This window comes from Sturnira hondurensis, unplaced genomic scaffold, assembly GCF_014824575.4.
Source record: "Sturnira hondurensis isolate 20B ecotype Veracruz unplaced genomic scaffold, ASM1482457v3 Scaffold0022215, whole genome shotgun sequence".
Lineage (NCBI taxonomy): Eukaryota > Metazoa > Chordata > Mammalia > Chiroptera > Phyllostomidae > Sturnira > Sturnira hondurensis.
This window is the reverse complement of record NW_028094846.1, coordinates 10,757,849-10,784,853: the sequence shown is the minus strand read 5'-3', so window position 1 is coordinate 10,784,853 and position 27,005 is coordinate 10,757,849. Positions and strand designations below refer to the sequence as shown.

Below are 27,005 nucleotides of genomic sequence, written 5' to 3'. Positions count from 1 at the left end.
GCCCAGGCACCTCGGCCAGGTCTGGATGGGGGTGGGGCAGAGAGGAAAGCCGTCTCGGGCTCAGTGCTGGGCCCCTGGCCTGGTGGAAGGCTGCATGGAACAGCACGTGCAAGGCCACCCAACACTGTGAGGGGTGCCTCCTCCCGGAGGGAAGGCGGGGACGGAGGAAATCAGGCAGTGAGGACCCTTCCTGGGGGGCGTGAGCACCTCAGGGAACCCATGTGGGGGCGGGGGGCATGCCAGGCCCTGGGCTCTAAGCAGAAGTCGTGTCTGCCAGTTTGGGGCCTTTGGGAAGTGACTTTTCTGCCATTCCCAGCCTTTGATAAACAGCTGGGTTTGCTGCCTCTCTGCTTAGCCAGAGGGTGGAAAGCAAAGCAGTGTCCCTAGGGAGGGCCGCATGGGGCCGGTGGCAGAGTTCATGGGGAGGAACAGAGGGCTGCAAACCCAACGGGACAGGGGGACGAGGAAGCAGGGTCAGTCCCTTGTTCCCTCCCCCTGGCAGCTGGTGCTCATGCACAGGAATTCAGGAGGTAACTTTTCTCCCGAGACACTTCAGCTTCTGGAACAGCGATGTGTGTGTGTGCAGGAGGCAGGTTCCACCTGCTAGCAAACAGAACCTGGATGGTAAAGCACATCCTGAGGGCAGGAAGGATCAGGGAAGGAGCCCAGGGTGGGTGGGCAGCGCGGGGCAGGGGGCAGGGAACAAGAGAACCAGGATGGCGTGCCTATGAAAGAAAGCGTAGGTCCTGGCACCGGGAAGGACTTGACTCTCCTTGACTCGCTTCCCCATTTCTTCTCTGCTTCTGTCCAAGATGACTCTGTTCTCGGGCAAGTCACTGACCCACCTGTGTCTCATGACCAGGAAGGGTCCATGCTGGGAGATCCTTTCCTGTGCTAGGATTATGAGGAGAGAAGCCATCCCCGGTTCCTTGACCTGACCTAGTGTGCAGACCACAGACAGGGGGCTCCTGCTGCTTCTGTTTGGGGAGGCTCCAGGACAGTCTCACGGTTTCTTCCAGAGTGACAGGCCACAACCCCAGTCACTTGGGGCCCTGGCTGGGTGGCTCAGTTGGTTAGAGCATCATCCCATACACTAAAATGTTGCAGGTTCGATTCCCTAGTTCGGGGCACATACAGGAGGTGACTCATCCCTGTTTCTCTCTTCTTTTTTTCCCTCCTCTCTAAAATCAATAAGCACATCCTCAGGTGAGGATTACGAGATATATATTTATTTAAGTCACTTGGGGCTGGACTCAGTAGGCAAATGCCCCGTATAGATTTCTTGGGACACTGGTTGTGTTCCTTTGAAACTAAGACCTGCCGTTCAGGCAGGGAGATTGAAAAGAGCCTCAGTCCCCCATGTGAGCAAAAGGAAAATTCCCAGAAACAATTCTACCAAAGCAAGCCCATCGGGGCTGGAGAGAGGAGACAGGAAAAGGAGACTTGTTGAGGGAAAAACCCACAGGAAACGTTACCTTGAGCTTGGGCAAGCGCTTGATGGTCTTTAGCGGCCTCAGAACCCGGAGCACCCGCAGAGACTTGATGGTCTTGATGTCCCGCCCCTTGTTGGTCCTGCGGGAGAAGAGCCCCCAGGCAGCCACGGGACAGGGAGAGACAAAAGCGACAGTCACAGGACTGCACCAGCCGGGTGAAGGGGGGAGAGAGGCAGGCAAAAGGCCAGAAACCGGGTGGGAGCAGATTCCTTCTGAGGGGCCCCCACAAAACAGGCTTTTGGGACATTTATGAGGCGCTCCCCCCAGGTGCACACACTCACGTGCACACGCAGCCCCATGGCCTCACGTGGAGGAACACATGGGCACACATGTGCACACCCAGAGGCATCCACGCACACACGTTAATATACACCACTTCTTCCTAGCAGCGGGCGGGAACGCTGCTGACTACCACACCGGCAACACGAACAAGGAAGTTAACTGACCGGGGAACATGGCGGTCACCCCCTGTGGAGACCCATGGGCCTAGGCCACTGCTTCGGCAGCAGTGGGCTCTCCAGGGGTCTTGGCTACACAGATTAGTGACCCACGGTGGACAGCAAGCCTCGTGAGGGGACCCGACTTAGCCCTTTCTTCGGCTCTAGATCTGCCGCCTCTGTAGAGTTCATCAGTTCAGGGGACAGCAGGGTGAGGAAGGCTGATGGGAACCCGATACCCTTGCTGTGCTGGGCTGCCTATTCCAGAGAGTGAGCCTGCCACGCAGGACTGTGGCTCACACCCAGTGATCCGGGTGGCTGGCTCTTTCCGCAGTCCCTTCCCCCCTTCAGACGCTGTGCCTCTAGCACCAGCTGCGGAGAGCCCCACTGCTGGAGAAGGCCCAGCTGCAGTGTCTGCCTGCCCCCTCGTCCTCCCCCTACAGCCAAGGACCTGCCCTCTACAGCCAATTGGCCATGCTGGCTCCTAACAGATGAAATCCGTTGCTTGTTATTTTGAATGAAGTGGATAAATCAACCTTCATTTCTCTCTCCACCTTGCTCATCCCCCGAGATCTCTGAATTCTGTTCAAACAACTGCAATTTGTAAAACAGGTAGATGGCAGGAAATGAGGCTCTCGGTAGTGAGCTCAGGCTCTGGTTCTTTCCTCGCGTCAGCCCAGATGACCAGCACACCAACCACCAGAGGAAATGGGACCCAGAACATCCAACGGGAACCAGGAGGGCTTCAGCCTGCTCCTTACCCTGCCCTTTCTGTCACGCCCAGCCCCAACAGGGAGGTAAGAGTCTATCCACCACAGAAGGACATTTAGTATAATTCACAGCATGCTGGCTATGCTCAATTGCAAATTTAAAGACCCTCTTAATGGTTATAGGTCATGCCCTACAAGTCACTGCCAGTCAACCTTGGAGGTGGATATAGACAATCCAAAAACACCACACTGATACAGTCTTTTGCATGCAAGGGGTTTGCATATTTTATAAACTCTTTTACCACAACAGAATCATCTATCTACCTAGTGAAAAGAGGCACCCTATAAGCCAAATACATATACAATCCAATAAGGAGGGTCACTTCCCAAGAAGGCTTGGGGACTCCCAATTTGTGTCTCCTTGAGTTTCAGGGGCAACTCACCATATACACTCATGCGTATCAATCAACCCCCCACGCCTTCCTCAACCAGCCCCTCCTTTCCTTGCCTCCAGCCATGCTTTCTCCCTCCTCCCCCTCTCTCCTGTGGACTTCCCTGCAAAGCAAATTGAGAACAATATTTACCCCAAAGCGTTCCTATGGAAGATCCAAGCAGACAGCAATCGAAAGAGAGAAGAGGGGAGAAGAAAGTCAGAAGTTTCATGGAGAAAAGGGAACCTCACAAGGCAGGAGACTGGGCAGGCGCGCAAGGTCACGCTCATAGCTCCAGCGTGTGCAGAGCCCACGTGCTTTGTGAAAGGAGGGACCCCCCTACCCCGCCACGTGCAGAGGTGAAGGGTGAAGCTGCCTGAATTAGACGCCATTCCCCACATACTTTATTCCAGGGAGCCTGGCTGAACTGAAGTTTTCTAATCGTAGGCTTTTACTTCCAGTTGTCTAGGCGTCTTCAGACACACACTGCCTTTTCCCAGGGAATGGGTAAGAAACCGGCTGGAGGAGTTACCCCCGTCCTGGGCCAGAAAGCATCTCTCTGGACAGGCACCTGGAGTCTCAGAAGGACTTCGTCTGAGGAGGGCACCTGACTACCCCGAGAGGCTGCTCTGGGCCCTCTCAAAACCACCAATGGGCTGCACCATAAAACCACCTGGAAACCTGGGGGAACGTGGTCTATCCAGGCACTGATGACACACGAATGGTGCCTTCTGACACATTAAAGGGCCAGCTGTCCATCGTGAGCTACTTCCTCTGCAGCTTAAAGGAAGACAATCTGAACTCTACTGGTGACAATAAAAAGGGCGAGAACATAGACACATGTAAAACACTTGGGAGAGAAATAACGAGAGCTGACTTTGTAAGTGTTTATTCCTGGCTAGACTCAGGGCTGAGCACTCTTCATCTGGACTCCCTAAGAACTTCAGGGCACGGGCATCACTCTCCCCACTTTGCAGGAGAGATTCAGGGAGGTTAAGCGGGTGCACTGCCTTGGCAGGGCGAGCTGGGCTGTGCAACGGAGTCTGCCTGATGCTGGGAGCTCTCGCTCTGAGCTGAGCCTCTGCACCAGCAGGTTTGCTCCAGGCTCTGGCACACAGCTCACGGAAGCCCGGAGCTGGGAAAGATCCCCGCTGTCCACTAACTGCAGCAAACTGCGGCCCGGGAAGGTGTGCCTTGCAGAGGATGGCTCGGGGCAGGAGCTGCAGCGCAGCGCCTCGGGTGGACAAGCGCCCGCTGCTACGAAGTGCCTGGAGTTCAGGCACTGGGTCTCGGTTGCTGGTGGCAGTGAAGGTGATTTTTCTCTCTTTACTTAATGTTTTGTGAGTGTGCCACAGACACACACTATACCACCATCTACCACCGAGATTCCCAATGACCGTTTTACTCAGTAAAGGACCCCATATGCAAAATTATATTAATTTCACTGCAAATGACAAATGAATAGTCATTTGGGAAGTAAACACGAGGCCTTGTACACCTTAAATCCTTCACAGGAAACTCTCCAAGTGTTAAGAGGGCAGACATAATACTGTCTCCTAAATTGTCACAGCGTCTTCTCACCCAGAAGCCCAGAGGTCTCCTGGGTGCGACACACCTTTGCACGTTCAGGGAGCGGCCCTGAAGGAGCCCTGCCAATGTGCCAGGGGCTCTTTCTGGGTGCTGGGAGCCCAGCTGTGAACAACACAAATGTGGTTGCTAACCTCTCGAAGCCCAGGTCTAGCAGGGAAGATAGGCCTTGAGTAAACCAGCCAACAGGTGAGTGTGTCATTGAAGGTCGGGTCCTACCACCTGCTTTTCCCGAGGCTGCCTTCGTCTTGAGCAAAAGCTAAGGGAGAGCCTGTCCTCTCCCTAGTGTGAGAGAACTCGTCTGCATCAGCAAGACCGCACAGAACGTGTTTCCTCACAGGCGCAGCGTGAACTCGGTGAGCACATCGAGGCGCGCTGCCTGAGAAATAATTCCTGTGCTTTCCACCAGTCATGTAAGCGTAATCACTCGCTAATACTCTGCTAGTCTTTGCTACTGAATGGATAATCAGATTTTTTTTTTTTACGCCACCTAGCACATTAGTGAAGTCTTCCAGGTTTAAAAATGAACTCTAATGTTCACATCTGAGGATAATTTCCCAGGCTGGGATGCACCGGTCCCGCTTTAACTGGGACTTCATCAGTCCACCCAATTTTCCACTCGGTTCCCGCTTAGTTGGTGAAGTTCCCAGCAGCTCTCCAGGAAACAAATGCCGTGTTTCTCTCTGTGTCATCAGTGAAAGATGAGAATTTTCCAGCTCGGTTGTCGAGCCGCCCTCCGGCCCCTTCAGGTGTGATCACTCACCATCCGCTGTGATCTCTCGCGCTTTAGCTTCCGGCCCCTTCCTCAAAGGACAGGCTCTCGAACTGATTTCTGCTGGAAACCAGCTCCCCTTCTAAGGTGGGCTGAGCAGGGCCAGCAGGTTCTGGAAAGTGTTTCCCCCTTGAAGTAGAATGGCCTCTGCCCTCCCCAATAAGCCCAGGGGGCACTGGCAGGGGGCTCCAAAGGCACCTCTTGAATTAGGGAATGGACAGGTTGCTGGGGGTGAAGGAGGGGGAAGGGGTCCTGCTGGGAGGAGCCGTGAGCCTCGCTGAAGTGTCTGGACTACTCTTTGGCAGGCCAGATAACTACCACTTGTTAGGCATTTACTGAATGGTGCTATGTTGACAAACACTGAATGTATTTTACCTTATTTAACTCTCGCAAGATCAAAACATAGTTATTTTTAATTTCTACTCCAGAGATGAGCAAGTGGACATTCGGGGAGTTCAGGCAGCTAATAATTCATGGTGCTGAGACTCAGACCCAAAGTCATCAGACTCTGACAGCTATGCCTTTATTTCCGACGGCACAACTTCCCCCTTCTCGGAGGGGGACTGCTGGAGGGTTTTGGCAGAAGAAGGACACAGTGGAAGAAGCCGGCAGTTTCTGAGCTCAAATGCTGAGGTATCCCTTCTAGTGGCCTTAAGAAGCCCAGGGTCTACAGGGCTCATGGTCAGACACAGGTGCAGGCAGAACAGCCAGATGGACAAGGTCAGAGGGGGCCCTGCCCAAGTGACACACAGGCCTGGTGCACCTCCAGGCACAGACAGAAGAATCAGTAGGCGGAGAAGAGATCCACCCCAAGTCACTACTTCGACCTCATGAGGGTTAATTGCTTGGAACTAACTAGAATATCAGAGATAGAGAGGAGCTGAATGTGGTGGGGACGGCCCTGAGCTTGAAATCAAGAAAATAAAACCAACTGGTTGAGAACGGGTTGTGCTATGTACAAGTCAAGTGGGTCAAACTAGTCAGACCTCAGGCCATCCACTTCTCAGCGGTGAGACAGGAAGGTCCAGTGACCAACGAAATAAAGCGTGTGCCAGCATTTAAAAGTTCTGAAGACCCATGGAAACAAGGAGCAAGTGTCCCCCTTTGCACTGGCAACGCCTGTCTCTGGGGCGAGGACTCCCTCGGACCTGCTGGCGAGGCTAGTTCACCTGTGTCTGTGAAGAATCTCAATTCAGCACTTTGACCTTGTGACTGCATAGCCTCGGCCGAGTGGGGATTGTTTTTCTCCCCGGCTCACACCTCCGCGTCTTCGGGCCTCCCGTGAGCTCCAAGTTCACCGTCCCTCTGNGTGGTGGGGACGGCCCTGAGCTTGAAATCAAGAAAATAAAACCAACTGGTTGAGAACGGGTTGTGCTATGTACAAGTCAAGTGGGTCAAACTAGTCAGACCTCAGGCCATCCACTTCTCAGCGGTGAGACAGGAAGGTCCAGTGACCAACGAAATAAAGCGTGTGCCAGCATTTAAAAGTTCTGAAGACCCATGGAAACAAGGAGCAAGTGTCCCCCTTTACACTGGCAACGCCCGTCTCTGGGGCGAGGACTCCCTCGGACCTGCTGGCGAGGCCAGTTCACCTGTGTCTGTGAAGAATCTCAATTCAGCACTTTGACCTTGTCACTGCATAGCCTCGGCCGAGTGGGGATTGTTTTTCTCCCCGGCTCACACCTCCGCGTCTTCGGGCCTCCCGTGAGCTCCAAGTTCACCATCCCTCTGCCATTTCTCTTTGCTCTGGGACCAGAGCACCAACTCTATGCTACATGGTTAGTGAAGAGTTCTTTGCTTCTTGCACCCAGACCTCAACGAGCTCCCTGAACACACTCATGGCTGCCTTTGCAAACAAGGCACCATGCCCTAACTGGAAGGTACTTTTGTCTGAGCAGAGAGCAAGGGCGAGAGCAAGAGCATGCGCGTGCGCATGAGCACGAAGCATCTGTCTTTCGGCAGTTCTGTTACTCAGTCTGGTCAGCCTAGTCCCCTGCTGTCTCGGTCCTTAGTCTTCACATTCTCAACACCCAACCCCCTCACCTGCTAATCTTTCTAAGAAGGCTTTGGTGCTGGCTGAAGTCCAGCCAATATATTCCCCCACCCCCACCCCCAGCTGGAGGCTAATTCGTAGTGCCAGGCTCTGCCTCTGCGAGGGTGGAGCAAGCAGAGGGCTGGCTAGAGGGTCACATCACCTGAGCTGACACTTCCCAAATCCCATCATGAACTTGGCCAACCTGAATTACTCTAAAATGACTTTGTAATCTGAGGGCCACATGACTTGTTTCTGCAAATCCTGTGATACCGGCTCTTTCCCATGGCTGAGAAGGCTCCCCTCCTGTGCAGGGGACCCTCTGAATCTGGGTCTCGTTACCCGTATCACTGGCTACCGTGTGGACAGTGCCACATTCTCTGATCGGATCATTCCATTCTGCTTGGTTCTGTGGCTGAGGTATCGGGCACCAGCAACCATCTCCCAGATTCATGCTTGGCGACCAAGAGGAAATACTCGGGAACCCCCATGGCTTCCACAGGTGAAAGGGCTCCTTCCCCAAGTGCACCTTCTACAGAGGGGCCCCCCACAGTGCCAACAGCGAATGCAACAGACCACACACTCTCCAGGGTTCACCAAAGGACACGAATGCAGGACTCAATGCCAAGAGCAGGCAGCCTGGAAACTTCTCTTTCAGGCCCCCCCACGTGGCTCTCACTTCATATACACAGCCCTGGGCACTCCCAGAGCCCATGGACACTCATCACCTATAGTGTCCCTGCCTGGGCACAAGGGCAGGTAAAGCCATTCCCGAGGTGACTCTGAAGGCTGGAATCTCGAGGAACAACATCTTTCTATCTGCTCACTGCTGGAAATTTCCAATTCCAGCTCAGCTGGCACCCTGAGTCCACAGTTAATGGGCTGCCTAATGGTAAAATTTAATTTTAATTTGTCATTTTCTTCCACAGAGAGGGGGACTGGGTGCCCTGTCTTGCTCGGGGGTAAATGGGTTGTCTTTGCCTGCAGCAGGACTTTGCCCGCTCTTCTCTCTCTGCTACAAGATGAACATGTGCTCTCAGCTTCCTTCAGGAGATGCCCGTCAGCTCGAGGAGGACAGGGACTGTCAAGAAAGATGCCCCAAGGCCACGCTAGGGGTGTGAGAGGCACTGCCATGGACACAGGCCGGCAGAGAGGAACAGGAGGAAGGGTTGCCCGCTGTCAGGTGAGAAGGCAGCCCTGCGGTTTCCAGGCTCTGCCGAACTGGGGCGCACACTAGCTCCCACCTTCCCGAACGCGCGGCCCCCAGAGCTCCACCAGAAGCAGAATGCCACACCCCGCAGCTCTCCTAGGGCCCTCCCGAATCTGCAGCTGCCCGTGCCTGCCCACCTCCCTGAGTGAATTCGGAACCCACTCTGCCGCCGCCGCCGCGGCTGCTTCTGCGTGCATTCCAAAGACCTTATCCACCTTAGGCCACCGGGTCGAGTGTCAGGAAAGCGACACACTTCCATGCAAAGAATGTAACAAAAGCTGATGTGAGAATCCCGGATCGTTCTGGCATCAAGAGGCAGACTGACTCACGTGCTTCCTTCCTGGCTAAGGACCGAGTGAGGGAAGGCCAAGCACGGCTGTGGGCCACCTCCCTGCGTGGCAGGGAGCCCCGGCCTGCCCCGTGCCCTGCTCCGACGGCACGCAGCACTGGGAAGCTGGGCGTCAGCTGCCAGACGGCCTACACGGGTCTGACCGATGCCTCGGTCCAAGCCGGGGAGAGGTGGGAGGAGAACTGCTAGTTTTCTTTTACACGACTGCTGTTGACAAGCCACTGTAAGCAGAAGTCTACCATTCACAACCCGACCTGGGAGAGCTCACCTGGCAACCTGACTCAGGCATGTGGAACAGTGGAAATGCAGAGGGTGAGGGCCTGCCGGGGGGTGGAGGAGCACACGTCACAGCTCGTTCCAGGCCTCTCCTGCAACGCTGAGCGGGCCCCCACCCACCTGCCTGCCCGAAGCCCTTCACTAAGCACTGGAGACATGAAACCCGAGGGCCAGGAAGCTCTCACAAACTCAGTCTGGCACAGCGGCCACAGGAGCAGTGGGGAGGAGCGGCCACCTCCCCACAAAGCAGCTGAGTTGGGGGTCGGGAGCGTTTCAAAGGGAGGGAACGAGCTTTGCATGCAGACACCCAGAAACGCCAAGGCTGGAACCAGCCCTGTCTGTCCACCCAGCAGGACGGGGGGCACAAGTAACAGAAAGCAAAAGATAAAAGGGAAGGCTTCGTAGATCCAGTCACTCCCCAGACTCCGCCCAAAACCTCAAAGAGCAGAGGGCGCAGCCAGGGCATTGCTAGTGGGCAAACACAAGGCCCGGAAGGCGGGACGCCATGGGCGGCGGCACGAGGGAGAGCCATACCCAGCCTCTGCCACAACCCCCCCTGCCTCCCTGAAGACAGGAATGGGGCTTTGTGAAGGAGACCTGAGTGTTTGCATGAACACTTCGGGATGTACAAGCAGACCGGCAGGAAAAGGACAGGGCCATGTAGGCGTCCAGACTGAGTTTCTCACCCCTGGTGAGCCCACGCTGAGACACCCCTCCCATCCTCCTCACAAGGCACCAAGTCCCCACATAGAACCTGGCAGGTTCACATCCTACAGAGCCCCTTCCCTGGACATGTGCAGCTATAGAGAAGAGAAACTTCTCTCCGGCCACTGCAGAAACGACACCTGTGCCCACGGAAAACGGACGCTGTGGCAGGGCCGGCCACTACCTCTTCGGGGCTTAGAGGAGCACGGGGCTCAGGGGACAGCGGGGCTGCTTTGAGAATTTGGCTATAGGCCATTCCCTTCCCTGGAGGGGGACACTGCTCCTGGGACCTGGACTGGGTTCCGTCCGAGAAGGCTCTGGGAGGCCCTGATGGAAGGGATGCGAAGTCACCTCTGACATCTGGGAAGCCACAGAAAGGCATCACCATGGTAACCACTCTCTGCTCTGCTGACACGGAGCTACAGCCTTTGCAGAAGCCTCTGTTGGCCAAGGTTCAGTGTCAGGGAGACAGGACAGGACTTAGGTTATCTGAGGAGTGGACGTTCCCAGGGGCAAATACACAAGCTGTATATGCAAATATGAAAGCTGCTGGACTGAGCCCCTAGCCACAGGCCCGCAGTGGGACACAGAGTCTGTTCTGCTGCCTGGCTCAGGAAGGTGGGAGCCTGGCTAGTCCTAGCAAAGTGATGGGAACGCTGAATTCTCCCGTGCCCTTAATGAGGGAGGGAGAAGACAGACCTGGTGCTTGAGAACACATGGGCCAGAAAGAGTGCTACCTGGACCTCAGCATGTGCACAAAAGGCCAGAGGAGGGGACAGTGTGACCGGTCCCCTGAGCAGGAGGAAGGGGGAAGAATCGCGTGTGACTGGCCCGAGGAAAGGGGGGTGACAGAAGACAGAGGGGATGGAGAGGGATGAGCAGGTACCTGTATATGTTTCAGAGAGAAATAATTAAAAACTTCAAGAAGTGACATCAGTAAAAGCAAGTGATGGATCACAACTCTGAATCCATCACATAAGCGTGCACTCCAGAACCCAGGGGTTCCCAGGGCTCCCCACACTGTACCCAGACTGAGGCTCTGGGGCTGTTAAGGCTTCCCCTGCCGCCAGCACCACCATGTGCCAAAGGGACCAGAAAGAACAAGACGGATGACAACCCTCCAGTCCATCGCCATTGCTTTGAACCTGGGGAAAGACAGCCGGGCTGTAGGCAGAGGGTGGGTGTGCAAGGCTTCTTGTAAAATGCACCTCCCTGTACACGGTATCAACACACCTGCCTGGTTGCCAGGCACATAGGCACAAGTGTGTGTGTGCACGTGTGCCTATATAACAACCTCATCTGGACAACCAGCCTGGATTCACCTTTAACTATTTCCTTGTTACCCAGCAACACCCACATTGCCCCGCTATTCAGATTCATGATGTGATGGGAGACGGGAAAGGTAAAGAAGGGAATTCACAGCCCGGTGCTAAGCGCTGCCCACACCAGTCTCCACTTCAGAGAGGAGAGACTGAGCTTGAGAGGGTCACTGTCTTGCTACGTGGCTCGGGAACATAGAAGGGCTGACACCCGAACTGGGTGTGCCGGGCTCCACAGCCCCCAGGCTTCCTCCTGCTTCTCCCTGCTGGCCCCAGGGGGCACTGTGCTTGGTAAAGAGGGGGCAGGTTCTTTCCTCTGCGCTCCTTCACTTGTTCAAAGAGACATTATTTACTGAGATCGAAGTGAGAGAGAAGAACAGTGTGGCAAGCAATGTATGCAAATAAATTGATAAAATGAGAAGGGAACTTGACCTTTTCAAAACCCAAGGGTATTATTTATCGCTAACAGAGCAGCCGGCCCCCTGAGGACAAAGGCAGAATGCTTGCACGCTTTTCTCCAAGGAGGAGGAGGAACAAAAGCTGGCAGTCCCTGTGAAGTAGCCAGAGTTGCCTTTATTTTTACCTTCCTGTGAGAATCCCTGACGGGTCCACTGAGAAATACCATGCGTCTGCGACATTTCCCCTGATCTAGGTCAGCCACGTGCACCAGGAGGCTTTCTCATTATGGGAGGTGATTACACTTGACTCTCACAGGGTTAATTCACGGGTGCCCTTGGGGACAAGGAATTGTCCTGACCCCCAGCTCAAGGTCACGGGCCATACTGCCCCTACCAGCTGTTCTTTGGAGGGCCCCCCAGGGCTGGGGCAGCAATGGACCCAGGCCATTCGCAGGCTCTGGGAGACTTCCACAGCTGGGGACCTTTCCTCTCTCCACATGTCCCTCAGCCGTGCTGGGGGACATTCCTTCTTAACCCTCACCCCACATCATCTGTCCCTGCCAGCATGGGCAGAGGTGGAAGCTGATGGGGCACAGGGAGGAGACACGACAGGTGAGCCCTTGCTGACACTGCAGGGCAGGAAGGTCACACCTGTGGAACCTTGTTTTCCTTTGGTCACCGCCATCAATGACAGCAGCTCCCCAAAGCCTTCTCTCTGTCCTTCCACACCATGCAGCCCACCTTGCTTAGGAGACCGAGCTCCCCCTTGTCCTCAGAGAGGCTGGAGGGGGTCCTACTGCGCCACCTGGAAGGGGTGAAGTGGCCTGGGAAGTGGAACAAGGTGCAGACCAAGCCCAGAGGCTGTCACTCACACCGGCCTAGGGACAGGCCCGGATGAGGAGCCGTGTCCGAGGGACACCCTGGAGGGCTGGGAGAGCCCTTTCCGAGACTGCACTCCAGAGGAAACGTTAGAATGCGTTTGAAACCTGTGAGGGCTGGATCCACGTCTGACAAAACACGATTCCCCAAAGGTAAGAGCCCGGTTCTGTTCCTAGACGCAGGCTTGAAGGCTGTCTTCCTGAGGGTACTATGCAGGGAGGCTGGGAAAAGCTTTTCTGCTGGAGTTAAACATGGTAACACAGCCCTGGGGTCTCCTTGCTTGGGGGCAGAGAACCCCCCAGGCTGACCTCTGCTCTGCCCTCAGCAGATTTCCTTCCAGCTGCTCCTCTGTGTGACAGAATCAAGCAGGGAAAGAGCGCACCAGCCAGGCGGGGTCCTTCCCTGAGCCCGGGGAGGCCCTGCCTACACGGGGGGGGGGCACCTGCCCCTGCTTTACTCATCTCCGAGAAAAAGACTCCAGGCTTCTGACTTCTCCCTAGTGGCTCTCCCTGTTCCTCCTTCACTCAGGGCACGTGAGCTGAAGCTGAGGGGCCTGAAGGAGCGCTGAGGGCCCCTCCGGGAGGGGATTTGTGGGCACCGCTGGGCAGCATTCGTTTCTCAGGCAGGCCCTGCAGACAACCTCCAATCCACCAGGGTCTCGGGAAGGAGGAAGGCAAGGCAACCCAACAGCAAGGAGAGTGACTCACGCCAGAGCAAAGGCCACCAGTGCACCGACCACCACCACGAAGTCCAGGATGTTCCACAGGTCTCGGAAGTAGGACCCGTCCTGCAGAATCAAGCCCTGGTCTATCATCTGCAGAGAAAGGGAATGGCCACTGGTGAGCCCAGGAGGTGTGGGTGATGTGTGCCCTGAGTTCAGGGATCCCCATGACCATGTCCTCACTACTACCACCGTCCCCATGACCAGCCCTGCAGGGGTCCTGAGGAGAGTCAATGGGCTCTTTTCATGGGACGGCGAAGCCTGAGGCCCCTCCCTTCTCCCAGCCACCAGGGTTCGACCAGACTTCCCAGCTATCCCAGAACCCCGCCACATCCCTCCATCCGTCAGTGGATTGGAGCACCACGCAACGCACGCACGCACGCACGCGCGCGGGAAACCCCAGAGGGGTGAGACTGGGTGCAGAGGGAAGCGTGGGGGTCTGGGTGATGGGGACGGACCAGAGGGCAGCGNCCCTGGTCTATCATCTGCAGAGAAAGGGAATGGCCACTGGTGAGCCCAGGAGGTGTGGGTGATGTGTGCCCTGAGTTCAGGGATCCCCATGACCATGTCCTCACTACTACCACCGTCCCCATGACCAGCCCTGCAGGGGTCCTGAGGAACGCCAATGGGCTCTTTTCACGGGACGGCGAAGCCTGAGGCCCCTTCCTTCTCCCAGCCACCAGGGTTCGACCAGACTTCCCAGCTATCCCAGAACCCCGCCACATCCCTCCATCCGTCAGTGGATCGGAGCACTGCGCAACACACACGCACACACGCACGCACGCACGCACGCACGCGCGGAAAACCCCAGAGGGGTGAGACTGGGTGCAGAGGGAAGCGTGGGGGTCTGGGTGACGGGGACGGACCAGAGGGCAGCGATGCAGCTGGGGCTGGACAGACCCAGGGACTCGGCCCTGCCTAAGTTAACCCTTTGCCTCAGCACAAACCCAGGCCCACACCAGGGAGCACGCTGCAGGGGTGGCTGTTGTCCCCAAGTCTGTCTGCATTGGCCCTGCCTTCAGACAGTGGGCCTGGCTCCTCCTCCGGCCACACCCACAGGTTCCCCCCCCAGTCTTAACAGATCTACACAGTCACGTGGGGCCACCACAGGCTTCATCGTGACCATGAGGCCAGAGGAGAGGTTCTGTCATTGGCCAGTGACATCGCTGGGAAAGGGCATTACGCCCTGGGGAGCAGACAGATGACCCATCCAAACCCCACCCAGGTTTTCTCAAAAGACTTTTACCTTGATGACCATCTCAAAGGTGAACACACCGGTGAAAACGTAGTCGAAATACCTCAGGACCTGTGAGACACACACAGTGGAGGTGCAGAGGTTACGTGTGCCCACCAGGCTCCACACACGTCTGCCTGCCCACGGAGACACACGGCACTGCCCGCCTACCCAGCCTCTACTCATTGCTGTCGCAGATCCCGCTACAGCCTCATGACGTCATGGCCAGTCTGGCCCGTCCGCCCCATTGGCTGAAACTTATCTTCTTGAGTCTCCACTGACCCAAAAACCTTTCACCCTCTTACTGGCTCAGAACCCAGAATCCTCGTCAGTTCTGGTCCACCCCACCTCCCTCCTATCTCCTGACAAACACCACTGGGGCCTCCAGTCTCCAGGCTTCGATCCTCAACCTCACACCCACGTCCTACGCCAGACCCCGTATCCAAGCCCTCAGGGGGTCGCAGACCCACTTCCAAGCCCGGCTGGGCTCTGGTGATTTCTTACTCCTTCCTCCTTCCCCCAGGGACCTTTCCTGAGTCGCCTCTCATGCTGGGATGGGGAGGTGCCAGGATGAGCCCAGGGCCACGGCACCAGGGAGGAGGGCAAAGGGCCCCGTGCACCCACTTTGTTGCGCTCTGAGTTGGTCAGGACCGGGTCCTCAGCTGCCAGGGCGATGCTGCTGGCCGCGATCACCAGGAGAATGCACATCTCGAAGTAGCGCAGGTTCACGATGTAGTGGCAGGCCCTGCGGATCCTGCAGTGAGGGGGTGGGGTGGGAGAGCCGCTGAGCTGGCCGCGTCCCTCCGTCTCCACCCTGCCTTCCCAGCCCCCATGCACAGCAGCCTCTTCCAGACAGCCAGGCCCTGGCCAGAGGAAGCCGTAAGGAGAGCAATTTAATTTTCCAGGCACCACCCTTGACTTAAAGCCCCAAGGGGAAAGGTAATCGGATTGGCTGGAGGCTGCGGCACACAAGCCAAGCTACATTATCTGCAGGCACGTGGAGCCCTGCAGAGCAGCCAGCATCGGAATACGCAGGCCCCGGGGGTGCCCTCCGGGTATTTCAGTGTCTGCCCCCCAAACTGTATAGAAACTGGGGCAGAGCAAGCAAATCACATGAACCAATAAACAGGAAAATAGAGCTTTATTCTAAGATTCTTGAGGAGAGCAGCAACAGGTTCTCACACTTTCAGGTGTTCTGATTAACTGACTATATCCCCAAACCTGCAGCAGCCTGGCAGTCTTTAGCCCCGAGTCCTGCCTGCCCGGGGCCCGGCTGGGCACCGCCCCCAGGCCCACTGAAGGCCTGCCTCTTACCTTCCCAGCCTCACCAGCTGGTCTATATTAAGGGGCAGAAGAATGCTCACCTTTCAAAATTCCATCTTTTCTGAATCTAACCTTCCCCACTCTTCCCTGCCTCCCCCACCTCATGTCCCTCACACATACCCATTTCAAAACCCACAGCGATTCTGGATTGGGCAGTGGGACCAATACTCTTTGAAAAAAAAAGATTTATTTCTTTTTTAGAGAGAGGGGGAAGGAGGAAGAAAAAGGGAGAGAAACATTAATGTGCAAAAACTACTATAGCATGCTCCCAACTGGGAGCCTGGCCTGCAAACCCAGGCACATGCCCTGACCTGGAATTGAACCCCTGACCCTTCACCTTGTGGGACAAAGCCAGACCCACGGAGCCACGCCAGCCAGGGCTGGGGCCGATCCTCTTAGAGGTCGGTGGATGGTCTCATCCTTCTAGGCTCCGTATTTTCAGCTTTGGAAGATCTGGTAGCTCATCCCGAGTTCATTTCCTTTTCTCCCCTCCCCTCACACCATCTACTGACCAAAGGACAGATGACACATCCATTCCTCATGACATTTCCCACGCTTCCCTGTCTTAAATAGTTCTTTAGACCGTGGGCACGGAGTGCAGAGAGCCTGCAGTTTCATGACCCACCACAACGAGACCGCGCCACCTGTCTGCCCACATTCTACTGGGGAGGAAGGGGAAGAGGACTGGGTCCCCGTCCCTCCATCTCTTCGTCACCCTGCCCCGGCCCAAACCCTGCCTGGTTACCGTGGGACCCCGGGTTGGGAGCGACGGGACGGGATGGGTCGGGACTTACGGGTTGGTGGTGCTGAAGATAAACATGGAGCTGTGGGGCACCATGGCCTTGCCCTCCCGCTTCTCCTTCTTCTGCTTCTTCTTCCCCACTTCCTCCTCCTCCTCCTCTTTCATCTCTGCCTCCTTCAAGGGACTGGCCTCGCCGTCAGTCTTGTTGCTAACTGCGAGAGAAACACATTGAAACCTTCAGAAACCTTACCGCACGGGAGAACGGAGCCCTTCGGGTTCCTCGGGGCGGGGGGGGGGGGTGGAGGGGCCGGGAAAGAGCTCTGGGGACCGCTGGGCGGCGTGCTCTGCAAACATCAGGGTGTCTGTGCGTCACACTAAGTTCAGCCCTTGCGCTGCTCCTAGCCCTCTGCTCGCCCCCATTTTATGTGGGACAGCCTTTGTCACATACATCACTCTTATCGCCTTTCCCTGGGCGACACGAGGCGGGTTTCTGCTGTAAAGCCTACAAAGTTTAGTTATATCTGAAGTCTGAATTCTTCATGTTTAGTCGCTTCATGAATTTTCACATCGATACGCCTGGAGGGGCAGGTCTGATGCTCCCGGGATATAGATGGAAGTGTGACGTGGAGGGAAGCCAAGCACCTTTCCTCAGGTCACACAGCCAACACGGGTTTCCGGTCTCACACAGCAAATCCTTTCGGTGAAACCACACTGCAGTGGAAGATTTTTAGAAACCATCCCTCTGTGTGCAGCTGCCTGTGCTTCTTCCAAGCATGATGGATGCCGTGAGAGGAGAATGCAATATGCATGAGAACCTGGGTCCCAGACTGCATCCCAGGACTGAGGGGGGAGGGGTCTTGACCGAGTGCAGCTCCTGGGGACGTACTCCCTGTTTCAGCAGGCAAGTCACAGTGGGGCTCAGTGACAGAGGGGCCGAGGCTAACAGGTGGGGTACAGAGTGCAGGCAAGCTCTCCCACCGATCCGTTCGGCGGATGACTCTACTCTGGAACCTCGTGGAAACAGCAAAGCTCTGAGGTCCTGCCCCGCCGGGACCTCCCATAACGTAAGTTATCCAGAGGATCCAAAGGCCCCCTGATCGCATGCTCTGCCCAGGACCAAGGCCATGGGGTGGCCTCAGAATGGGAATAGGGAGAGGGTCAGACTCTCTTAGTGTTGCTTCTCATCACAGAGGGTCCAGACCACTTATTTATCGGAGTATGGAATTAATCAGACTCCAGGAGAGGTCTGAGACCTGAGACCTGCAATCCTGAGACCTGACTGAGTCGGCCCCAGCATGGGGGGTGTCACCTGTCCCAGCAGTTCTGGCACTGAGTATAGAGGTGAAGGAACAGAGATGGAACAGGGCAGGAAAGAAACAGGGAGACAAGACTGTCCTGTGAAAAGAGGAAAATGGGGCCAAAATCAGGGAGGAAAAAGAGCAAGGGTGGAATGCTGTGGTCACAATTCAGTGACCATGGGCAGCAGGTGGGATTAGCTCAGGAATGGGGTTAGCGCAGGGCTGGGGGTGGGGTTAGGGCAGGGCTAGGGGGTGGGACTAGGGCAGGGTTGGGAGTGGGGTTAGGGCAGGGCTAGGGGGTGGGGTTAGGGCAGGGCTGGGGGTGGGGTTAGGGCAGGGCTGGGGGATCAGTGCAGGTATAGGAGGTTAGGGAAGGAATGGGGTCTCCTGGATGAACGTCTTTGTCTGAGGGAACGAGAGACAAAGGGACTAAATCTTGGAGGAGAAAAATAGTAGATAAGAGTAATAGATTCATAAAATCTTAGGACAGAGGTCAGCAGTGTCCTTGCTTTACAGATGACAGACCGAGGCCTGAAGAGGGACAGAAGGTTTCTAGAGGCCACCACTGAGCGGGGCCAGGGCCACCGAGCCCTCCTGCCACCTCCACCCCATAGGAGGTCCCCTAATTTGCCCAGGTGGCAGAGTACCTCGGAAGTCCCAGAAAAGGCCATCAACAGTCAAGTCACTGGATATACATCTGGGCACAAATCACACTCGACCTTTCTGAAGACTCTATGTTATCACAGGACCAAAGCCTCGAGGACATTTTATGGGTAAAACATAAGACTGAGGAAATTCTAACTTCTTTTTCCTGCAAATTGGGATTAAACTCTTGCTATTTTTCACTGGTTAAGGAACGATTTCACCCGCTGGTGGGGTTTCCCAGCTTTCCTGGGGCGACGGTGGAGCCTCAACTTCCCCCCAGACTGGGTGGCACGGGGGAGGGGTGACGGGCGGGGGACAGAAACTATGTCCTCACTGTGCACCACGGTCGAGTCCACCAAGGGGTCCACGTCAGGGATGGCCACCACGACGCTGGTGCTCTCGGTGGCAGCTTTGTCCGTGTTGGCCGTGGTGCAGGAGAGGTCGGGCTCACTCTGGCTGATGACCCGGCCCACGTCCAGCCGCACGTCCCCCAGCAGTGCCTGCTCACTGCTGCCCTCGGGCTCCCGCTCCTGCGGCACCTTGCCCACGTCCAGCTCCGCGTGGGGCAGGACGAGGGGAGTGTTAGCCTCATCGAGGGCCCCTGCCAGCCCGGTGCCTCTGGCTACCATCAGGCTATTGGTTCTGTCAACACAGAAGAGAAGTTATTTCAACACAGGGCGAGGGCAGCTGAGCCCAAGCAGCCCTACTGGGGGCACGGGGCGTCTGCTGCTGCCCACCAGACAGGCAGAGAGGAGCTAAGACCATGGGTAGAGCCCACCGCCTTACTCCTGTCTGTCCATCTGCCCATCCATCCACCTGCTCATGACCCACTCTAAGGAGACACCCTAAAACAGACTCTGGTTTTCAGGGGGACAGACCCCACTGCCTGTCCTGTCTGCACACACCTCACAAAGTGTGCACTGGCACCCCTCCATCTTACAAAGTGAGGTGCAGAGAGGCCTACCCTGCGGAAGCCCTGCCACCAGCCCAGCTCTGTGCCTCCGGGGCATTCCTGGGACTCAACTTACCTCCTCAGGTCCAGGCCCCTCTCTTCCTCCTGGATCGTGGGCTCCTTGCCCCCGTGGCCGCCTCTGGGTTCACGGTCCTTGTCCCCCTCAGCGGGCATGCCATCATCCAGACTCCGTTCTTGGCTGGCAGACCGGCTCTGGGAGGCGGAGGAGGGCTCCTTGCCTTCCATCCGGACTCGGCGGTGCCGGCTGCGCCGCTGGCTCTGCCTGTGCCTGGCCCGGTCCTCAAAGGTCACCACAGTCTCCCCTCCCCCAGCCTCCTGCTGGGTCAGGTCACAGTTCCCATGACAGGCCCTGGCCAGCCATGGCGGCTCCCGTTTGCGCAGGGACAAGGGGCTCCTCTGGTTGTCTAGGGCGCTGGAGAGGTCCCTTCCATCACCCTTGAGGGACCCCCCACGGCTGATGCGCTCCTCCTCACACTTCTCCAAGCCCAGGCCCAGGGCCAGTCCCTCGATGGGCCGGGCTCTCCGGTAGAGGCTCGGGTGGGCGTTGAGTGGGTTGAGGGGGCTCAGCGGGTTGAGGGGGTTGAGTGGGTTCATGGGTGGGGCCTCTTCCTTGTTGAGGGCCTCCTGGCTGGACATTTGCATGTGCCTCCTCAGCTGGCTGGTGCGCTGCTCCCACACCGACATGTGGTGGCGGCGCCTCCGCTCCCTCCTGGCAAAGGGCAAAGGGTAAAGGGGGAAGGCCTCGGTCAGACCTGATGGCCGAGGGCCGAGGAGGGCAGCCCTCAGCAGCCATGGGAAAAGCGCAGGACACATGGCGAGAGGGGCAAACGGGAGAGCCCAGGACCTGCAGACAGAAAGCACAGAGGGACGCCAGGAGCAGAGGAGGCCACCCACGAGTGGGTGGTGGGTCCAGTGCCTCCCAGTTCGCAGGGCTTCCCATTTGCATCCCTGCTCTGCTGTAGCTGGAGGAGCAGGTAGGGGTGTGGTCAGCCCAGTTCCCAGTCCCTGGTCCCCAGGGCCTGTGCAGCCCACCACAAAGGCCACCAGGCCTCCATGCCCCTGCTCTCATTTGCTTTCAGGGCATCAGCCTTTCCCCACTCAGCACCCACCACTGGCCCCTAGTCCAAGGTCAGAGACCTTTCTTCCACCAAGTCTCCCTCTCCTTTCCCTCTCCAATTACAGTCTGGTGCTACAAGGGCAGAGAAGGACGAGGGTCAGATACCCTCACAGGGTGACGACAGTGACAAGCAGACCCACGTTACAAAATGTGTTGGCACCACCCTTCAAAACGAGGAGTGCTGTGGGTCTCTTCACAACAGTGGGGAAACCCCTCAGAGGACTGCACGTGGAGACCACCAGTAGCTCGTCCCCGAACCGCCGCTGGGCATCCCGGCAGGGGCCGAGGGGGGCGGTCACAGGGCAGCAGGGGCACATGGACGTGACACACAGGCGAGCACGCGGAGTGGGCTCACACGGCGGGAGGCGGCCACCCACTGCTTCACTCGCACGTTCCTGCGCGTGCACAGCTCCAAATGGGGAAGGGGACACTCACGTGTGCCCACACACACCTGCACCGAGCCCCACGCATGGCTGTACGTGACTGCCTGCGTAACAGCTACACCCATGCCAACACGTGCCCACTCGGGCCACATGGACGAGCAAACAGCGCACAGCGCCACATACCTTAGACACACTGACACAAGCACGTGTCGAAAGGGACAGCGGGGCACATCCACAAACCACGGGCACGGAACACACCCGCACACACCACCGATGTGCACACCCAGTGCCACTTTGTCCGCAGCAACAACAAAGACATGGCGTCCCCGCACCCACACGTAACCACTCACAAACACGCAACCCGGTCCACACATACAGGTGGCTGCTGCGTGGCTCCCACATCGACATGTGGTGTCTTCTCCTTCTGTCTCTTCTGGGAAAGAAAAACGGACAGGTTCAGTGCACCCCGGCCTCTAGGTCGACCACGAGCCCCACAGCCACCGGCCGATTTCCAGGGGAGGTACTGAGTCCCCAGTGTGCCCGCACGGTCTCCTCGTGCCTGCCGCCCGCTGTGGGCTCCTGACCTTCGACTCCCTGAGGGAGTGACTGGATTCCTTGCTGTGTGCAAACTCGAGGGGCTAGATTCTGAAGCTTCCATGCAGAGACGCACAGGGTCCGCTTCCCGTTTCACTGAGTAGACCGGTTCGCATGCTCCACCCTCACGCCCCTCGGCACTCACACTGCCACCTCAACACCCCTCAGGGAACTACGCTGGAAATGCTGTCAAGTTGTGTGGAGCTGTGCCTCCTCCAGTCATCTCTCGGATGGCATGTCACAGTCACGTGGGAGTGGGTCTCCTGGGTCACTCCAATCTCACAGAACATGCAGCGAACCTATGCTCTGCCGTGCATGCCACAGAGGCCACAAAAGTAGCCCGCAGCCCAAAGCAGGGCCACCACGCCAGGGCTACCGTCCACATAATCCAGGATGGGAGTGGTGACCCCTGCATTTGTGCAACACAGTGGCCCTGGCCAGAGGCCTTGAGGGTTCAGTCTGTTCTGCTGGGTAAAGCCTGGTATGAACCTTCCTGACCTTGCACAAGGAAAAATCTCTTCTACACACACACATACACACACGCCATGCCCTTTCAAATAGGCAAAGCAAGGTCCGAGTAGCAGGGTGTGGGCGTCATCTGCAAAGGTGGACAGGACTCCTGGAAAAACAAGACTGCCAACTCAGGGCCATACTCAAGTGGAGGGAACACCCCTGGGACCCCTGCGGAGAGAGCCCGTCCCAGTTCCTGGGCTCACAGGTCCAGTCGGGTCCGAAGGACTCTGCCTGGACCTGGAGTTGGCAGACGCTGCTCGTTTCCTGACAAAAGGTGACACCCACCCACGGAGAACATGCCGGACAAACTGGCACTGCTCGCCGGCCCCACCCCGTGTCTGCAGAAGAGCCTGCTCCTCGGTGGGGCTGGGGCAGCAGGGGCGGTGGGTCTGCGCCTCCCACGTGTCTGGCAGAGGGGCGGGGCACACGAGCCCCCGTAGAATGGATGCAGACACCGCTGAGTAGATACCGTGAGCTCCCCAACTGCATGCAGCCTCGGCTTCTCCAGCTGCAATGCAATGAGGCCCACGCGGGGCGCAGTGCCAAGAGGCATGGGCAGCACATAGAAATAGAAGCCCACGCTCTAGATGGGGCGCTTGCACTCCCACTACAAAAAGCACGTTCCACCGCCTAACTGCACATTCTCACATATTCAAACACTGGAGGCAGAGGCATGCGTAAGAGTGTAAGCCCATGAATTCTCTCTTGCATAGGCATGCCTGCACACACTCACGTGCACACACACAAGCACACGCACACACCAGGCAAAAGAGAGACCCAATCATAATTTCCACACAAATCAGACACACTGAAAACTCCTCTTTACTTCTCTACTCACACGTGAAAAGATCCAAGTGCACACCCCAACAGAATCATTAACACACCTTTCACTCATCAAATCACACGGAGAAGCCTCCACATACCTCCAACCTCGCGTGTGTGTGGCCTCACACCCCGCCCACGGCCATCGGGCAGACTAGGAGAGGCCGGCCAGTCTTCTTCCCCTTTCAAGAACGGGGAGACGGGTTCGGAGACCCAAAGGGGTTCTCTCGCCAAGGTCACCGAACACACGCGTGACAGGACTATGACTAGCCCGCTGGCCTTCTGGTTCATCACATGCTCTTCCCCTGTTTCTCCAGGGACAGCCACACTGCAGCTCCCAGGTGGCAAACACAGGGCCCCGTGGGCCGAACCGGGCCCTCCACCTTGTTTTATCCAGCCCGGCACCTTGTTTCTACCCGCAGCAGCGCCAAGCTCCTTGCCCCTAGAGGTAAGGAGCAGTTACATATATACAGCCCTAAAATGACATTCAGCTCTTTGAAGGCGACTGTGAGGCTGATGGGGTCCCCGGTGAAAATGAGCCTGACACCGCTATACCTGGCTTATACTCCCGAGCGGTGCGCACACACCTGACGCAGTTCCCGCACCTACACGTACTGCAGCCGGAGCCTGGATCTCGGCGCATTCGGGATGGTTACGGTGCCTTCCTCCACCTCGCTGTGCCTGGATACACACGCTGCTCGACACCTACCGCCCTCTGCCTACCAGCATTTCATTCATTCTTTCCTGCCATAAGCAGCGAGCTTCTAGTCTGGGCCGAGCACCTTCCCAGCTCATGGCTCCAACCCACTCCTCCCCCAGGCTTCCTCATCTCTCCCAGCGACAGAGCCGCCCACTGCTAAGTGGCAGCCAGTCCTACCCAGCGGCACGTATGGATACCTGTGTGTGTATTTTTAACCCAAATTCACGAGTTCAGGGAAGGCGGGGTAGAAACTACTCAAGGGCCAGAGAATATTCCAGAGAGGAAGGAGTTGTTTGGCTTTTCTCCATCATTTTTTCACAAAATTTTTTTTTTTTGGGGGGGAGTTTTCCCCCCACTCACAGAGGAGGGGGCCAGAAGCCAGACCTTCACAGTTTTGAAAGGTGAGGGCAGGTGGCCAGGCACGGAGGGGAGGGCTCCGCATGCAACTCTGGATGCCCCTCCAGGGTGAGGGTCCTTGTGCAAAAGCCCCTCACACGAGCGCCGAGCCAACAAGGGCTCCTCCCTCTCTAGGTTCAGGGAGATGACGACAGGGCCCGGTGCCACTTCCTGGGGATCTCAGACCCTCTCCGTAGATACCCAGGGCGGCTCACGCCGTCCTCATGCAGGCCCAGGAGCAACAAGAGGACTTCACGGTCCTGAGTCACATCTCGGCCTCTCCTCCGACAGCTCCCCACCCCGGCATCATGCAGATCCCAGGCCCACTGCCTGCAGCTCTACCAGCAACCACAGGTCCAGAGGTTCACCTCTGCCGTCCACTCCCTCCCCCTGAGCAGCGCCCTCCTCCAGCTCTCCTGGACGCCATGCTTCCTGGTTCCATCTCCCACCTCCTGGTAGCTCCCGCCAGTTTCCTTTGCAGGTTTCTCCTTGGCCAGACCTCCAAGCACCAGAGGGCTCTGGGCCTCTGTCCTCAGCGTGTCCCTTCTCCACTTTGATCCTCCCTGGGTCAGGTCACCCTCACCGGCAGCTTAAATACCACCAGACTACAAACGGCCCCCCCCCCAGACATCTTTACTCCTAGCCCCGACTTCTTCTCCAAGCCTTACACTCATGGAATCAATGGCCTATTCAACATCTCCACTTGCATATCTTACAAGTTGCTCAAATGTAATGTGGCCAGAATAAGCCTCGGCTTTCCCCTGTTCTCCAGGGTATCCACACACCGCCACCATCTGCCCTGTTGCTTAAACCGCACACCTCAGCACCTGGGAGAAATGTCCCTTCCCTTCTGCTGTCCACCTGCCCCCATCACACTTAATCCATTGTGAGCTCACCCTATTGTGTCGCCCCCGAAAAGAGAGATGGAAGCGGGTTACTTCTCACCCCCTCCACTGGCACCCCCCACTACTGGGCCATCATTCATCTACCTTTAGAGCCAACTTTCTGTGTCCTTGCCTCGACCTCAGCCCCAAAAGTCCACTCTCCACCAAGCAGAGCGACCTTTTAAAGTATCAATCTTGTCATATCCATCCTTCCACGTTGAACTCTCCCAGGGCTGCAGTTAGAATAAAAACCAAAGTCCTCCCCTTGGACCTTCGGTACCTCCCCAAGCTGGCTCCTGCCCATGGCCCCGACCTCCTCTCATTCTGCTCCTCCTTGTCCCCTCCACACCAGCCACTTGCTGGGGAATGTTCTTCCCTCGAATGCCACACATGAGGCTTTACACTCATTTCGGTCTCTGCTTAAACGCCGCCTCTTCTGAGAACCCCGCCCAGACTGCCCGAAGGTACTCCATCCAGCTCTCTTCCTCCTCTGCCTTATCGCCCTGTTCCCCATGTTTTATAACAGTTTATCACCGCTGAAAATTATTTGTGTGTTTATTATCGATCTCGCACACTGAAATAAAACCTCCACGGGAGCAGAGACCCTGTCTTGCTCACTGGTGCGTTCACAGGACATTTCCTGGCACAGAGCAGGTGCCCTTAGATAGTACACAGCGCGTGAACCGACAACCTGACAGCACAGGTGCATGGGGCATGGTGGGGGCTGCTGACTCACTCGATAGAGGGCATGTTGGGCGCGGACATCGGGCTGACCTCCTTGGCCTTCTGCAGTGCGTGCTTCTGGTTGAAGGCCTCCTCTTCCTCCTGCTCATCCTAGACACAAAGAAGAGGTGGGTGTGCCTGGGACCCCCCCCCCCAAGAAGGAGGGGGGGCCCCTGCCTTTCCCAAGCAGGAGTCCTAGAGACCAGGAGCCGTGAGGAGCGCAAGGGAAGAGGTGAAAGGAGGCAGAGTGAGGTGAGGTTGGCTGGGAGAAGTCACGCCCATGCCCCAGCCCTTGGTGGAACTGGCCACGGCTGTAAAGGTCACAGGCCAGAGCTGAGGCCACCTGTCAGATGTTCTGTCTGGAAGTGAAGCCCCAAGGCTGTGCCTCTCACCTGCCCTCTTCCCCACGCAGCTAGGTGCTCCGAAGGCTTCCGTGTTTTCTTTATTGTTCGCATTATAATCCTTCAAAGGGCCCCCCCGAGGGTTCACAGTGACTGAGCTGTTATATACTGTAGCCCATGGGAGCACCAGCCTGGTCTCAGGCTCACCAAATTCAGTGGAAGTGAACCAGGCTTCCTGCATGGGTATGTGGCTCTCCGACTGTCCGGAACCTCCCAGAAGGGGCCAGACAACACAGACTTCTGGAGAGAGCCCCAAAGGCCAGAGGGCGCCCAATGGCACTGAGAACCATCAGCTCCCCACAGACCAGTGCTTACCTTGGTCAGCTCCTGGGCGTTGGCCAGATTGTCCACCGCGATGGCCAAGAACACGTTCAGAAGTGTGTCTGGGGTGAGGAGTTAAGGACAGGCAAGTAAGAAAAGCAGAAGTCTTCAAAGCAAGGCTGAGAGGGACGGCCATGCCCTTCTTGAGGGAGACACTAGGAGCTACCCCAGAGTCCCTTAAGCAGGAGCTGTGGGAGGAGGGACAGAGATACCATGCAACTCTGCTGGGAGGAGAGTCTATTTTCTCTCCTTCCATGCATCATCTCTTTGAACAAGACAAAGAAATACATGGACGAATGAGGCAGCCTTTAAACAGCTGTGCTGTCTACTCATGGCAACATCAAATACAGAATCAGTGAGCAACGAGGCAGGCAGGGAACTCAATGGAGGAGCGCATCTCTCCTTCCTGGGAAGCTGGAACTGAAGCCCAGCTGGACCAGACCTGCCAGTGTGTTCTTAAAGGTGAAGAGGAATGAGAACCCACAACCTCATCACGAACCAGCTCTCACTAATCGGGTGCAGACTTACTGCTCTCATTCTTCTCGTCCTGGACAGCGTCCATATTTCATTTAATCAGCTGGCACAGAGCTCACACGACCACGGTGGAACCTGTTCCT

At 56.8% G+C, this 27,005-nt stretch overlaps 1 protein-coding gene across 1 annotated transcript in view; it reads right to left on the bottom strand.

Moving 5' to 3' along the window:
- Positions 1–27,005, bottom strand: part of CACNA1E (calcium voltage-gated channel subunit alpha1 E) — a 74,322-nt gene that overhangs the window by 41,074 nt on the left and 6,243 nt on the right. The window contains exons 8-16 of the mRNA XM_037035299.1: positions 26,383–26,450; positions 25,680–25,777; positions 19,590–20,243; positions 18,896–19,203; positions 16,671–16,830; positions 15,178–15,307; positions 14,566–14,625; positions 13,306–13,412; positions 1,476–1,572 (exon numbers count right to left, since the gene is read on the bottom strand). Coding sequence (XP_036891194.1) covers positions 1,476–1,572; positions 13,306–13,412; positions 14,566–14,625; positions 15,178–15,307; positions 16,671–16,830; positions 18,896–19,203; positions 19,590–20,243; positions 25,680–25,777; positions 26,383–26,450 — 1,682 coding nt within the window. The remainder of the gene's footprint in view (positions 1–1,475; positions 1,573–13,305; positions 13,413–14,565; positions 14,626–15,177; positions 15,308–16,670; positions 16,831–18,895; positions 19,204–19,589; positions 20,244–25,679; positions 25,778–26,382; positions 26,451–27,005) is intronic.